Consider the following 15,237-nt stretch of genomic DNA (forward strand, 5'->3'; position numbering starts at 1 on the left):
GTTTACATTGAAACTATATGTGCAGAACAAATTTTAAAACACTTTATACGTATCTGCTTTTTAAAAAATTGCATTTGCTATGAAAACTTTTAATTCTAGTCAAAACTGTCATTTCACAGTAGGCTTCTACAGAGACAAAATTACTCTAATTTTGATTAATTGCTCTAATACTAGAAGTTACATTAATCCTGTAAAGAAATCCTAAAAAGTTAAAACTGAACTGTCTGCAGAACAGAAGTTTATTTCCAATACCTCTTCTTTCTAATCTTTATCTTATGCCAATCATTTCTGTATTTTCTTGACAAAGTTATTTAAGATCTAGCTCAAAATATTAGCAAATACTTCCTTGCAGAATCTTATATGGTGAAGAAGTTAGCAGAAGACTGATTTATCCAGTATGGGCATATTCTGTGCCCCTAACATTAGTTCTATACTCAATATAATAATAAATTCTTATTCCAATCAAAATCATGGCTTACCATTAGTCACTTTATGTAAGAAAGGACACTATTACACTGAAGCTTTATTAAGCTTATTTAAATTCACTAATGCTGTTACCAGACATGCAACAGCAATACTGCTTAGGTGGGTTTATGCAGCAGCAACCTCTACAGCTCATTCCTGCTATGCCACCATCACACTTCCTTGTATGGCCACAGTGGGAGTCAGGTCAGAGAACAGACTCAGCTCAGGGGAATGTTATTTTTGCGCTACATCAATTCCCTGAACCATTTCACCAAATGGTTGCATAAACAGCAAGGGACAACAAACTGCCACTGTAACACCAAAAGAAAGAAACCACAGAGACAAAACATGTTTCCAACCAAAGTGATTCTATAATTCAATGAATTATGATCTATGGTAAAAGATCTCACTTTAAGATCTGTCTGGAAAGCAATACTTTATTATGCAACTTTATTATTATAATTAAATACTTTGTAAAGAAAGAAATCAAGCTCTCTGTCAAAACAAGCAGTTCTTGGGAGAGTGAAAAACAATCAAACGCTGACCTGATTCACTGGCTCATTAAAGTTGGTGATAAGTCCAGCACGCAATGAAGTTTTTTCTTCTTCAGAAAGAGCACTGTCAAGATATATTTATTAAAATATTATTTATTTTCAATTAAAAAACTACTATCAATTCATATGTAACTATCAAAAACACTATCAAAACTAACAAAATAACATCCTTTGCTCTTCCATAACCTCAAGTATCTTTAAAAAGAGAGGGAACAGTGAAAGAAGTACTTTTAAGGCATTTTAATCTCAGGTTTTGAGACCTGAGGTGACCTTTGTAAAGATAAATCACAAAAGAGAGTTCACAGAGTCAGATACGCAGATACAGAGTGAAAAAACTTAAAACTGTACAAATTACAAACTGATTGCTCTTACACAATTACTAGACAGTTATAACTGTCAGAACTGATGATTTGAACATGAATTTGCCCATGTAGACTAATGGACAATGGCCAAAAAATGTCCAGAATAAGGCTATCACCATATCAGATGAGAGCTTGTTTTGTAAAAGCAGTAAGTATTTTCTATTACAAATCTTTTTCTACAAGCAAATCATACAGTTACATTTAAAAGTACTGATCCTTTGAAAATTATAACTTTGTGTGAAAAGTACATGGATACAGTCTCCATAAAATTCAGGGGAAAATAGCGAGCAGGGCAAATTCTAAGCCATAAAGGTTAATTTTCATTCAAGTGCAGCATTGTGGTATCTTAACTTTGTTTTAAGTGACCTCTATCAGTTCAAGAGTGCAAGTTGTAGTATGATATTGCTCCTGTATTACTTCAGACTTTTAATGATTCATGCAATTTTCTTATAATTTTTTGGCAGGAAATATAACACACTGCTTTGAAAAGCACTTCGTTGGTATTTACAGAGTACACTATCGGGGAAAAAAATACCAAAACCAAACCAAACAAAAAGCCCCAACTTTTTCATTTACTGATAGCACCTAGAAAGCTGTTTCTTCTTCATAAAAATCCTTTAAGCTATCATCCAAGGTTGTTCAGATGCAACAGTTTCACCTAACATTGCAATGACTTAGAAGCATACATGCAGACATCACATCTCAATGCAGACTAGTGCCTGGAAATTAGGATTAAACACACCAACACAACCACTTCCTCTTGCCTGACCTCAGGCACTGATATTAACCAGCTACTTTTATATACTGAGGTTTAAAATTATGTCTAAAGCTCCCTAAAGCATAGGTTTTGCACTCATCTAGACAAATATTAATCTCAAAATAACTAAAAAATAGAGGCAGGATTTGCCATAAAATTTGCAAAACTATTCTAGTTTTCACTTTCCCTTCACACCTGCACAAAACACAAGTACTCACTATTTCCTAGTACAAAAGGGCAGCAATTCATTGTTTCACTGGCAACTCAGAACTGTACACTAAGTCTTACTTTCAACGGTAATTATAGCATTCAGAAGCCATGATTTTATTTTTTGTTTTTTAAAATCAAGACTTCGGCTTTAAGGTTTTTTTCCTGCATAGAATTAAATTAAGCCTAAAAACATTTTGGTTAAAATTTACAAATATATTTGCAACAGGAAACGTTTCTCTGCAGGTTACTATTTAATTTATTAATCTAAAGCCAGGAGATGACATTTCAGGAGAATAAATTTTTGCAGGGTTTTTTTTAATATGAAAATGGAGTATATAGTTTCCACACATACAGGCATACTCTAAGTGGTTTCTAAAACTTAAAAGTTCTTATTAATACAATTTAAAAAATTATTCTCAATTAAATGTAGATTGCATAATACTTCACTTTCAGAGATAATAGAAAGCACCTAAAACCTGGTTTGTAAAGAAAAAAATATCCTATTTAACTATATTACTTCGTTTACTTTTTTTATGGGCTCACAAGACCCCTGGCCTTAATTACTTTTTCATATTAAACTCATATGCACAGTCTAAGAGGAGCAAGAATTTAGTTCATCACTTACTGTAAATAAAAACGCTGTAATTAAGCTTTTGCCATTGCAGACAAAGAAAAGATATAGATTCATGAGGATGAACACCTGAAATACATAACCTCATGATAAGCAAACCTGGAAAACAGTAATGGCAAACAAAAAATCTAAAATCTATGCCGATGCAAGTGTCACACAGCACTGTGTGACAGGGTCCATAAGGGTTTGCCAGACCGCGGGGGGAGGAATTCACCGTTTAAATAACACGACAGTGACATCTGCCGGGGAACAGGGACGCCCTCAGCCCCTGAAGGAGACAGACCGGCACCACTGTCCTCAGCATCCCTTAAAGCATTGCAAGAAAGCCAATTCCACAATCCCATATTTAAAAGTTATAGGCAGGCGAGAAGTTGGGAAGACTGTATCTCACTCAGCAAGTTATTTCCCTTCAGCATTGAATTAATTATATGTGCCCAATAATTAAAACAACTTTATCTAGACATAAACTTCTAAGTACTATCTACTTTGCTGTAGTCTTTCACAATTTGCAATTCAACATTACTTTGATCTTTCTCTGTGTTTGTGGTATGGAGAAATATATATCCAAATACTTAAAAAATAATTTTGGACCTTTTTTAAAAAAGTCTGATATTTCGTATTTGGATTTCTGGCTTATGAGGAGTTATCACTCAAGCAAAAACATGTATTGGAAAGTACTGTTAAAGTTGCTAACATGGTACTCAAATAAGGGAACAAAGTCCACAAGAGACAGGATACAAAAGTAATTGTCTGTAACATCAAAAACATGTTCAACTCTTGAATTCAAGACAAATAATTTTTGAAGAAAATAAAAACACATACAAAATCATCCCGTGAAACCACCTCAGGAGGCTGAAAACAAATTTCAGAAAGAGGCCAAATTGTGCCTGAAAAGAGGCTATGACAACTCTAGGGTCTTCACCACAGCTACATGAAAAGCTGCCTGAAAAAGCAGGAGGGAGAAAGTTCACAGGCTGATCTTCAAAATCACTCTCACTGAAAAATGCTCTTTTAAGTCTGATCTGTAGATCAAAACATGCTTTGATGTACTCCTATGGATGGAGAGGGGACAGCTGCTGAACTGGGACACAAGATGAAAGACAAGAATTTTGCAAGAACAAAAACGCAGCCTCTACAATGAAGCCTTCAAAAATCATGACATTCAAAGTATGATTGGTTCACAAAACAATCGAGAATTCACAGTTCAAATCAAAATTTCTCAAAATGGTCTCAACATGTTCTAAAAGAAACATGATTGGGGTAAGTGCTGACAAAATGTCACATCTAAGAAATTTAGAAAGAAAAACAGAAACGGGGGAACAGTTGAACGCAGGCTAAAAATTTACTAGGCATTTACTCCATGAATCCTTAACAGCAGCCAACAATTTTTAAAATTTATTTTATACTTTAACTGCATTAAATTAGTGGCAGAAAAATCAGAAATGGGGCAAAATAGTGTTGCACTGGAAATTTAATATAGATTTAACCCATGGAATCTTTAATAGCCAAGAAAAACTTAATTTTCAAATTACATTTCCTTTAAAACTACAGGAAAACTACATTACAAGATTGTTATTTAATTTTTACCTCAAACAGTAAAATTTTAGTCTTTAGTTCTGCAAGAAATAAACCCTGCTTTTTTCACCAGAAATGCTACTAGTGTCTAAAAATATTAACAAATTTAAACAATATTTAACTTCTTCCAACAGTTCTTGCTAAGTACCAGTATTGTAAGCAGAATCCTGTTAACCAGAAGTGTCAAAGATATATGCCATCTTTCATGAAAAAAATGGTACTTTCCTTTCACATAAAGAATCCAAATGCTTGCAGATGTTTTGCCATCATATACTAATTTACACATACAAATCCTGTAGTGCTCTATGCAATAATGAAGGAGTACTATTTAAATATGCTGTGGATACAGAATTTTGTAATTTTTCCATCTTTTGGTAGATCTTTGGAAAAGCTTACAATGTAAGGCAAAATACATTGAACTATCTCAAACAATGAAAATCATACTTTGTACCATACCACTATCTCAGATTTGTGATTGTCTTGGGGTGATTTTATGATGTGTATCCCATATTGCTGCCTATGCCCAGAAATTAATTCCTGTGCCTTTCTATGCCTCTAAACTGAGCCTGAGAGGGGGAAGGAAAAAACTGAGCATAACTTTTTCAAAGCAGTTTGCAGCTTGTTCAAGGTCACACACAGATAGCAAATTTTTTTCCCAGCTGTGGAAGGGGGAAGGGGAGGGAGGAAGCACCCAGCTTGCTGCTCCTGGGACTGTTTTTTGGCCAGTGGTTCAGCTGCTTTTTCTCCGGAGAGAGACTGAGAGTTGAATTTTTCCTTCCCTGGAATTTCGGATTTTTCCCCTTTTCTACTGGACTGCTTGATTGCTGTAACATCAGAGCACATCGGGAGGACTTTCCACCGAGCACAGAGGGCCTGGCCCTGGGCCAAGCCCCAGCTCCGAGGAGACCAAAGGGAGGACACTAACACTTTCCCAGGTTTTTCCTCCACAGCGAGAGATCTCATTATTTAGCATTATTTTCCTTTTCCTGTGTGTTTGTTAAATAAATAGTTTTATCTCCTTCACTTTCCTTCAAGGAAAATTTATTTTTTCCCGAAGCTGGTGGGGGAGGGGTGGTTGTGTCTTCCCTCAGAGGATATATTTCTAAATTTGGCCAAACCAGAACAGTGATCCAGAAAAACTGTACCTAGAATTCCATCTAATACCCATAATCTGACAGTGGCAGTCCCACCTACCTCACTAGCATTTAAGAAAGCCTGAACACTTCCAGAGACACTGAACATTTGCAAGCTTTTATGAGTTCTAGAATTGAAACTCTTCATGAAAGCACACCTGTTTTTAAAAGGAAAAAAAAAGTCCTTCACACAAAAGACTGAGATGTAATTCTAGGTGTCACATATTAAAATGGCACTTTTCGTAATTTTTAAGTAATTACATGGTGCTCATGAAAACTGCTTATATCTCTCATCTTCTTTGGAGAACTTTTTCTCCTGCATTATCAGAACAACAAAAAAATGAAGACCAGAACTTGTTAGTACGGTAACTACTGCCTCTTTCCCAAGTACACATTCAAAACAAATCAGTTTAAACAAAATGGAATATCTCACTCACTCTCTAAGGGACTATCTTTAACATCTGTCACTGTCAGTAAATCCAGGTGTTAATGTTGAAACACTTATTGCATCACTTCAAAATCTTTTATCTAGGAAACAGCCTTCTAACTCTGTTTTCAAAAGTAAATCATGAACAGAGTCGTAAGAAGCAATATAAAGACAAAACGTTTTATCAGTGAGTCCTGAAGTTGAAGGATGCTGTCACTTTCACCATAAACTCTAAAGTAACTTCTATGAACTAAGGATCTGCTGTTTTTCCAGTCCGGCAGCCATAACAAAGCCAACTTTAAGACAGTTAAGCGGAAGAACCCAAAACTTACTGTGGTGCAACCCGTCTCCAGTAGCGATCAATTCCATTTTTAAAGTACAGCACAGCTAACCACCTTACATTCACATCCAGGCTATGATTTGTAAAAATATTCTGTTTACAAAAAAAAAAAAAAAAAAGAGAGAGGAAAGAAAAGATTAAGTCAAAAACTGCTTAAGACACCACAAGCAAGACAGAAATTGTATCAACACATGACCTGGTATATGTAGAAATACACACACCTCTGTGCTATGGGTGTACATAAAATGTCTTAATCATCACTTGACAGACAAATGAAACACTGTGTTAAACATATACTTTTAGAGATTAAAAAAAGGTTTATCACTAGCACAAATTTTGATTTATTAAAAAAAAATCCAACTTATATGGCAAATGTATTGCTAATCTTGTCTGGCAGAGAAGGAAATATAAGGGTAACAATTACTAGAACCAGACAGTTATTACACTCTTTAATGACATAGGTCTCAGAAGTCTGTGGCACTGCAGAATACAGGAAAATTCCTTATTCAAGTCAGAATCCAGTCTTCAGGTTATTTCTTCATTACCTTGTCATATGCCAAGAACCATCCTGTCTACCAATACTGTGCAAAACAGCGATCTGGTAGGACTGCAATTCCCAAATTTGACTATGCTTATTCTAGGAAATCAGTTTCTACCAAGAAAAAGCTATGTATCTATAGATACATACATACATATGTATCTACATATGCTTTTATGTATCTGTATATACAGACAAACATAGAGGAGTTACTTTGTACAGTAATGTCATAAAATTAACCAACCAAGAAAAGCTAAATTAAAGGTAGGTTGTTGAATCTCAGCATGGGTACTACTCTGAACAGCAGCTCTCCTGTTTTCTACTGCATCAGATGGATCCTTCTCAAGAGGGTGAGACATTATTACTCCCTCCTTTAGGGAGCAAGTATGCGTTGAGCTCAGTGTTCTTACTATACAGTACACTGCAGAAAGAGTACACCACTTGTACTCATTGCTTTTAGAAGTCCAGTATGAAGGGACGTTAAAAATGCAGGGATTCTGGTCAAAAGCATCTGTTACCTTTGGGCGCCATTGCCTGTAGACTTATAAACAAACCTTTCAAATAACACAGCACTGTAGAAACCTGGGATCTTATTTTCACTATGAATTCAACATGTAACTTTCTCTCAAAATCTATTTCTATTAATATTAACAGCTTTCTAGAGGTAATGGCCAACCTGAAAAAAACCCTAGCACACTCCAACCACTAGAAAGCAAAGAGACTTACATGCCAACAATGATATCGACTTCCAAAACTATCAAACTGTAGAAAAATATCAGAAAGATGGTAGCCCACCAATAAATACAACGCAACATGAAAATGATCCCTATGTAATATGCCCTTCTTCCCCAAAGCTTATTTAGGAAGACAGACCGAATCTCTGGAAGACTTGACCTTTCCCCAATGCAACTTAAGCATACCAAAATACAAAGAGCTAACTTCAAACATCACTTCCGTGTGATAAAAAAACATTTCAAAATAAATGAAACATAGAAAACCCAAACTACTCATACTGAAACTTCCATTGATCTTACAAACAACTATTCCTCTCCTTGCTAATATATTTATTAGAAGAAAAGCTGCCGCAGATAAAAAACCCCTTAAAACTAGACAGGGCCTAGATAAAAAATGCGAAAAAGAAGACCAAAGTATCTACATAAAAACAAGTAGAACTTATTTGCATATTCAGCATCTTCACACGAACTTCCTAAAATTTCAAGTATTTAATATAACACAGTAATGCTGTCACAGAAATAACAGGAATTAAGCCAATGTACGAACTGATACAACTTGTACAGAGGTTTTTTTCAAAACCACCCAATTTATCTCTGAATCGAAAGAGAGAAACGTAATACCTTCAAAAGAGAAACACAGAAAGTAATGATAGCAATTCCACTAGGTACTAAAAATGGTAGGATCAAAGATGCATGTCTCACGTTTCCTTATAATTTTCTCTACTCTGAGTGTCCCAGAAGCAAGTGTATATCACAGTAAGTAATTATATTACTTGCCACATCCCACAGATATCAGCTGTCTTACCCACTCGCCATTTACAATTACCTGTTTCCCTGCACCCTTCTCTTCTCCACCAAGAAGGTGCCAACTATTTTCTCTCCCAGACAGCCCACCTGTCATGATCATGTTAAACAAAGAAGGAGACACTTTACTTCTTTTTTGTTTGGAAGACTATGTTGATATTTCACATTTAAAGAAAGGCTGACATGGCCCCAACAAATCCACTTAACCACATAAAAGGAATTATCAGCATCTGATCCTCTTTGATAAGCATTTAAACCTCTGCATTTTTAGCCCTCATATTTGAAATTCACTCATATAAATTCCAGTCACACGTGTGAGTGCTCAACTTGTCTACACCTTAAGGTGTCAGCTCTCACAGCAAATATTCAGAGAAAAAGAAATGTCACCAGTGGCAATTTCTGCTGTTTTCTATCAAGATCATTTACCACCACAGCAACACTATGGCAAAGGCAGTGGGTAAAAGGCAATTTGACAGCTCAAAAGTTTTATCTTCTTCTACTCCTTTCCCTACATCATCTAGCTCGCCTTCAACTTTCCAAACAAATGAAAGAGAGGATCTACAGAAAACAGAACATGCCACTCTACAAATCATTCAATCTATGCACTGAGGGCAGACATTTCTAGAAAAAGCATTTTATTTGTGTTTTTAAGACTATTATAAACATATGCATAGATATTGAGAATAACAATACTGTCAGCTTTAAGTGTCTTTACCAAAACAGTGGTTTCCTTTTTGACTGTGTTGTCATCACTCTGACCATATCAATGCATCCATTTCACCAACAGTTAAAATACTTTTGGAAGTACTCACCTTCCCCATTCCAGGATCTTACTACCACAGCCAGGTCAGCTAATTTGCCTGAGAGTTTCTCTCCAGTAACAAAAAGGAAAGCAACCCCAGAGATGTATAAAACAGCACAATGGAAAGCATGAGGGAACTTCTATTAAAATGTTCGTAAAGCATCACCTCCACAAAAAAGAAAAGGTGACTGCTGCCTTGGTATATAGAAGGGTCCCTGCCTCCTGAGGCAGTAAAGGCAATTCCTTTTACAAGGGCCATCTTGGCCTTCTACCATATACAACTCACAACAGGCCAATAAAAGATTTAGCACCACTGCCCACTCATACTGCTAGAGGTTGGATTTCCACCTTCTGAATGGCTGGGAAAAGAGCTTGCTTTGAGACATAGTGATGACAATGCCTACCACTGTCATATCCTACCTATCATATCCTTCAGCATAAGGATGCTAGTGGCTGGACCATGAAAACACAGGGCTTCCCTCAACCAGAGATCATGGTTCAACTGTGTTCTAGACAGCAGTACTTGAAATTATTCAAAGTTTACTTAGAAGCACGTTTCCACTGTATCTTACCAACAAGACTGAATAAAAACCTGGCTGTGTCTCCCACTGCTTCAGTTGTTCCTCAGCCGGCTTCAACACTGCAGTATCTTGGCTAGTAGCTTGAGTCAGGACTTGCAAAACAACAGTGCTAGCACTGTTGAGATCCATGAAAATCTGAAAACATTTAAAAAGGAGAAAAAACACTTAAGGAGAAAAAACCAGCGAATATAGACAGGTATTTTCCATTCATATTATCTGAACACCCTACGCTCATTTTTCATTAGACTACACACTATAAAGATAGCATGACACCCACTCACAGGCAGCGTTGAGGTACAGGGATAGAACTATTTGCTTTCAGAAATCTCTCAGCAAAAGGAGCAAGCATTAAATCTATCATTACAAGCATATTTACTAGATTTGAGGAACTGCAGGAAGTATTTTGATTATAAAACAGTTACCTCTCTTGTGAAGCACAGCAACTAAGAGCAAAACTGCAACTAGAGATGATTATTCAGCTGTAAGCAGAGTAAACCATGGGGTTGTCTGAAAGGCAAAGATGCAGATTATTAACAGTTTTGCATTTTATTTTTCCCTCAAGAGAGAAAATTACACATTTAGATAATTAAATTCTGTAATTCAAATTCATTGAAACAACTTGTATCAATTAAAATAGAAAGAATTAAGTCTCACAATTAATCCTATATGAAACAGAATTTTTCTCAACATATTTGGTTTCCTTCTTATTTAGCACACAAATACTAACCACTGAACTATGAATGTGTACTGCCAAATTTCCAATGTATATACATCCTTATACACTCTTGTACTCTATGAAGACAAAACAAAACACTGCTCTCCAGATGACAGAGATTACATTTATAGTGATCACAGAAACAATGGCACAAGAAGAAAAAGATACATATATAAAAGAAACTATGAAGTCTGTCTTCTGCTTATAAAAAAGACTGTTTAAAGCCTATGCTAACTTTTAACAACATATACACAGTTAAACATTCATATACTTAAGTTTTCTAAATAAACAACAAAGAACAGCTTCTCTTCAAAGAGAAAAGAGGAGGAGGTTCAGGTGGCGCATCAAGAATTTCTTCACGGAAAGGACTGTTAAGCGTTGGAATGAGCTGCCCAGGGAAGTCGTGGAGTTGTCATCCCTGGAAATGACTGGATGTCGAACTTAGTGCTGTGGTGCAGATGACAAGATGGTGATTGGTCAAAGGCTGAACTCCATCTTGGAGGTCTTTTCCAACCTTAATGACTCTACGACTTACTTTTATTTAATGGGGAAAAAAGGTTTATTTCTCTCTCCTCAGGAAGAAGATCAAGATTAAAATTTTTACAGTAATGGTAAGGAAGTGGGAGAAACGAGATTTATTCTGATATAGGTTTAGAATTTTGATTTTTTAAAGAAATCACCTTAACAACAAAACTAACCAAAATATTGAAGACCTTTTATACCAGTAATAGCAATGCACAATTCAAAAAAATTAAACACCCCTAAAAAAAAATTCTTCATCTCCAAATCTCCGATCATCCTCAACAAAGGCTGACTAAAATTTGAAGGTCCTAAGGTTAAAGAAAGGCTACTTACAAACCCATGAAACACAAAATCACCTCTCTCTTTACAGGAAAATGGAACAGGTGACTCCATCTCTGCTTTACACTTCCCATGTGAAGAATCTTTTAATCTTTCTGCTTTAACCACTTGTGCAGAGGTTTTGGTAGCAGAAGGTGGAGGGGGGGGGAGCGGTGCTACAGGGATGTCTTCTGTGAACAGCTGCAAGAAGCTTTCCCCATGTCTGACAGAGGCAGTGCCAGATGGCTCCAAGACACACCTGCCACTGGCCAAGGCTGAACCCATCAGGCAATAGTGGTAGCACCTCTGGGATAACGTGCTTAAGAAGGGGGAGGAAAAACCCGAAGGCTTTTGCTTCTACTGAAAACTTATATATTTCATCTAGAACAGTCCCCATTAGAAAACACTTAAGTTAGTAGAATGCAAGCACAAAAAATAGGTGACTTTTTTTTCCAGTTTCTTATTTCAAAATGATTAGCCAGCAGTTCTAAAGACAACAACAAACAACAACAAAAATCAAAGTAAAATATTCTCTTTCTTTTAATTAATGTTTCTCATTCTTGAAAAGGTTTGTATTTGCATGTAAAAACTGGAGCAGCTACTGTTGCTCCAAAAAAACCTCAAGAAAAATCAAACTAAGCTTAGTGGGTCAGAACAAAAATTAATTTAACCCAATGTTCTTTCTCTGTCAAAACTACAGCAGATACCCAGGTCAGGACATTTCCAACCAATTCTAGCCCATCATCCAGACAACTCTGGTTCGAGGATTTTCTATTAAGAGGCAGGGAATTTAACAGCCCTCAAGATTAAGTCTTCGATGAATTTGCACAGTTGCTTTTTGATCCCATGCAAACAACAGTCCTCACACAATATTGGATGAGGTTGTCACAAGCCAAATAGCAAAACTGAACTAAAAACTAATAATCTCCCTGAAGATGGGTCAACTTTTAGATAAAGTTTATAAATACTGTAAAATATTTAAGTAAGTGGCATATTCTGTATGATTTGGATAGCAAAAAATTAACTGGAAAACAGCTAATAAATGTGTAGCAAATACAAATGGCAGAGATGTAAAAAAGGTAACAATGCTTCATTATGACTGGGATTTTGCAAAGTCAATTGCACATCTATCATTAGAACAGAAAGCTGTCTATTGCTTCTACTTTCAAAAAATTCCTCTGAACAGTTTGTTTTATTATAGAAAGTCGCTAGTCTTACTTGTACAATTAATTTCTATTTTTAAAAAAACAGAAAAAAAAAAAAAATTTCAAAAACCTATTTTGAATCAATCCCTACCGCACAAAACTCAAATTTGCAATTCAACCTAGCTACAAATAAGTTAAGCTAAAACAAAGAGCTATGGTCACCAAAATGAATAATGTAACCCTCTGCTTCTCCCTGTACCCCTTAAATACCTGAAGATGGAAGGACTGGGGAAAACGCAGGTTTTGGTTGGATCAAGATTTCCAATCATTTTCACACCACATTGCTAGACAGGTAAACATGCTAGGCATAAAAAAGCAGACGGAACAGCAAGCAGCTTTTATATCATGCTCTTGTCAAAATGTGATGTAAACTTAGAACAAACTTACACATTGTGACTGAGCCATAATTGCCCACCAAGGGGCAAAAGGCAGGGATGGGATACTGGAGGCACACACAACAAAAAAACCCAAACAAGCCAAGAAGTCAAGCCATCTGAGCACACTGTTCCACAGACACCAGAGGACACTATGGGAGCAAGGAGGAATACGTGACTTTCAACTATGTCAAGCCATTACAGACTCAGGTCCTAGCACGTAATCTCAACTCTGACAGAGTCCTTACCTTCCCTTCTCATGATTTGTATGGGGAACTTACTCTCTGCATGCTCCCTCTAAAGACGATTGACTCAAGGAGGGCACTAGCTCCTATCTCAGCAGGACCTGCTCAAAATACAGTTTTAATTACTGTCATGTACAGATGCATGTGTGAAATTTATTCCTGCAGAGAGACATGGCTGTACTTCAGGAGTTTAAAGCCAGATCTATCTCTCCAATCTTAGCTTGTTGTGATCCCCTCACACTGCCCTCATTTTTTTCTTTTTTAACCGATGAACCAGGGCTCTTCAGACCTAATTTATGCAGAGGATATACAGATTCTCTTAGACTCCACAGAACTGCAACGGCTATGAATATGGGCTCTAATATATGGGATAGAGACAATCTTCACCTCTTATATATCTGACTTTGCTGTTGCACAGGAAAGGCAAAGGGACATAGGTTACCTCATAGATTGGTTAAATAACAGGGACAAGGACTTTCTCCATAGCTTATGGAGACTTCTACATCTTTACTCACTACTGAGCTATTTTTTCAAGACTGTCCTAGAGATGAAACTGAGGATGTGAGTATTAATTTAATTTAATTAATTAGGCTGTTGTCTTTTGGGTACTTTCAGAGACATGATGCATGTATAGAATTTTTGGCAGTCTGTCAACCTTATAAACAACACACTCTAGAAGGGAGGCAAGGTCTGCATTCATGTCACAACAGCCAGAATTTCCACATTTGATTACTGAGTAAAGGTATCAATTCCCTTTTTTACTTACTTATGTCAGACTGCGTCTTCACAACAAACACTGAACAATATCAGGAATGTTGGCTGCTTTCTCCTGCTTTTATGTGGTCCACATCCATTACTACGATAACCAAACTGCACACATACATTTTGGAAGGAAGGAAATCCCTTTCACTAGAAAGTGTTCAATGCTGTCAGCTGCAAACCCTGGCATGACTATATTGTCACGCCAGAATTCCGGCTTGTAAAAGGATAAAGAGAATATCCACACAGAACAAGAAAAAGCTGCTCTCCAAGATCCCACTGGATACAACAGTACTGAACTAGACAATGGCATACTCTCAAGTCTCAGCTGGCAGGAAAAAAAACCAAACACAGCTGCACCTAGAATATAAACACATCAAATGCCACCCCTTAGCACAATGTGTTAGTGGCTTCAGTGACCACAAATACCAATACCAGTTCCACATCATTATCATCCAATGTTCTGCACTTCCATTCCCACTTTCAAATTCCTTTATCTCCTTTAAGTGGCAAAAACCCAAGTCTCATTTCTGTTCTATTCTTTACTCTTTAATTCCCTTTCTAAGGAGGTATCTGCAAACATGTTTTACTTCCAAGACTATTTCAAGTGTCTTAAATGTTCTAGTTTTATACTAGCCATGTCTTAAATGTTCTAGTTTTATACTAGCTGTGCCAGTTTAATGTTTTTCCTGAACAGTCAATGCTTTTCATACAAAGAAGTTTCTAGGTACTTTTCCCATCACACTAAAATATATCCTAATTTTAAAATCACATCAGCTATTGATGCCTTTTCCCTGCTCCTAGAACTAAGAGCCAGAGATGGCTAAGGGATAAAAGGGTTTTTACCTCAGTATTTAATAAGGATCCCTACGGTGCAACAGTTCATCAAGGTGGAATATGCCAAAATGCACACCCACGTATACTGCGTATACAATTTTACAGACCTTACAAATTAGCATATCTGACGAAGATACCCCAATGAGAGGCTTAAATGGATGGCGTGACATCTCCCTATTCTAAAGCATCTCCCCCCAGATGGGCTTAATCCTAGTTTACAGAATATGTTCTAGAGAGGGCCTTGGTTTCTCAAGATAGCGTAAGGCTTTCCAGCCTCCAACTATGAGGCCTTTAGAGTGTTTGGTCTTCTGGCCTAGCAGAATACCAGGACTATACTAAGATATCAGGC

At 36.6% G+C, this 15,237-nt stretch overlaps 1 protein-coding gene across 1 annotated transcript in view; it reads right to left on the reverse strand.

The window, feature by feature from the left end:
• IPO11 (importin 11) overlaps positions 1-15,237 on the reverse strand; it is an 82,056-nt gene that overhangs the window by 63,853 nt on the left and 2,966 nt on the right. Inside the window, exons 3-6 of the mRNA XM_082300853.1 lie at positions 10,336-10,420; positions 9,905-10,048; positions 6,447-6,547; positions 1,011-1,083 (exon numbers count right to left, since the gene is read on the reverse strand). Of these exons, the coding sequence (XP_082156979.1) occupies positions 1,011-1,083; positions 6,447-6,547; positions 9,905-10,042 (312 nt within the window). The 5' untranslated portion in view covers positions 10,043-10,048; positions 10,336-10,420. The remainder of the gene's footprint in view (positions 1-1,010; positions 1,084-6,446; positions 6,548-9,904; positions 10,049-10,335; positions 10,421-15,237) is intronic.

The sequence above is a fragment of the Coloeus monedula genome (assembly GCF_965178545.1).
Source record: "Coloeus monedula genome assembly, chromosome: Z".
Lineage (NCBI taxonomy): Eukaryota > Metazoa > Chordata > Aves > Passeriformes > Corvidae > Coloeus > Coloeus monedula.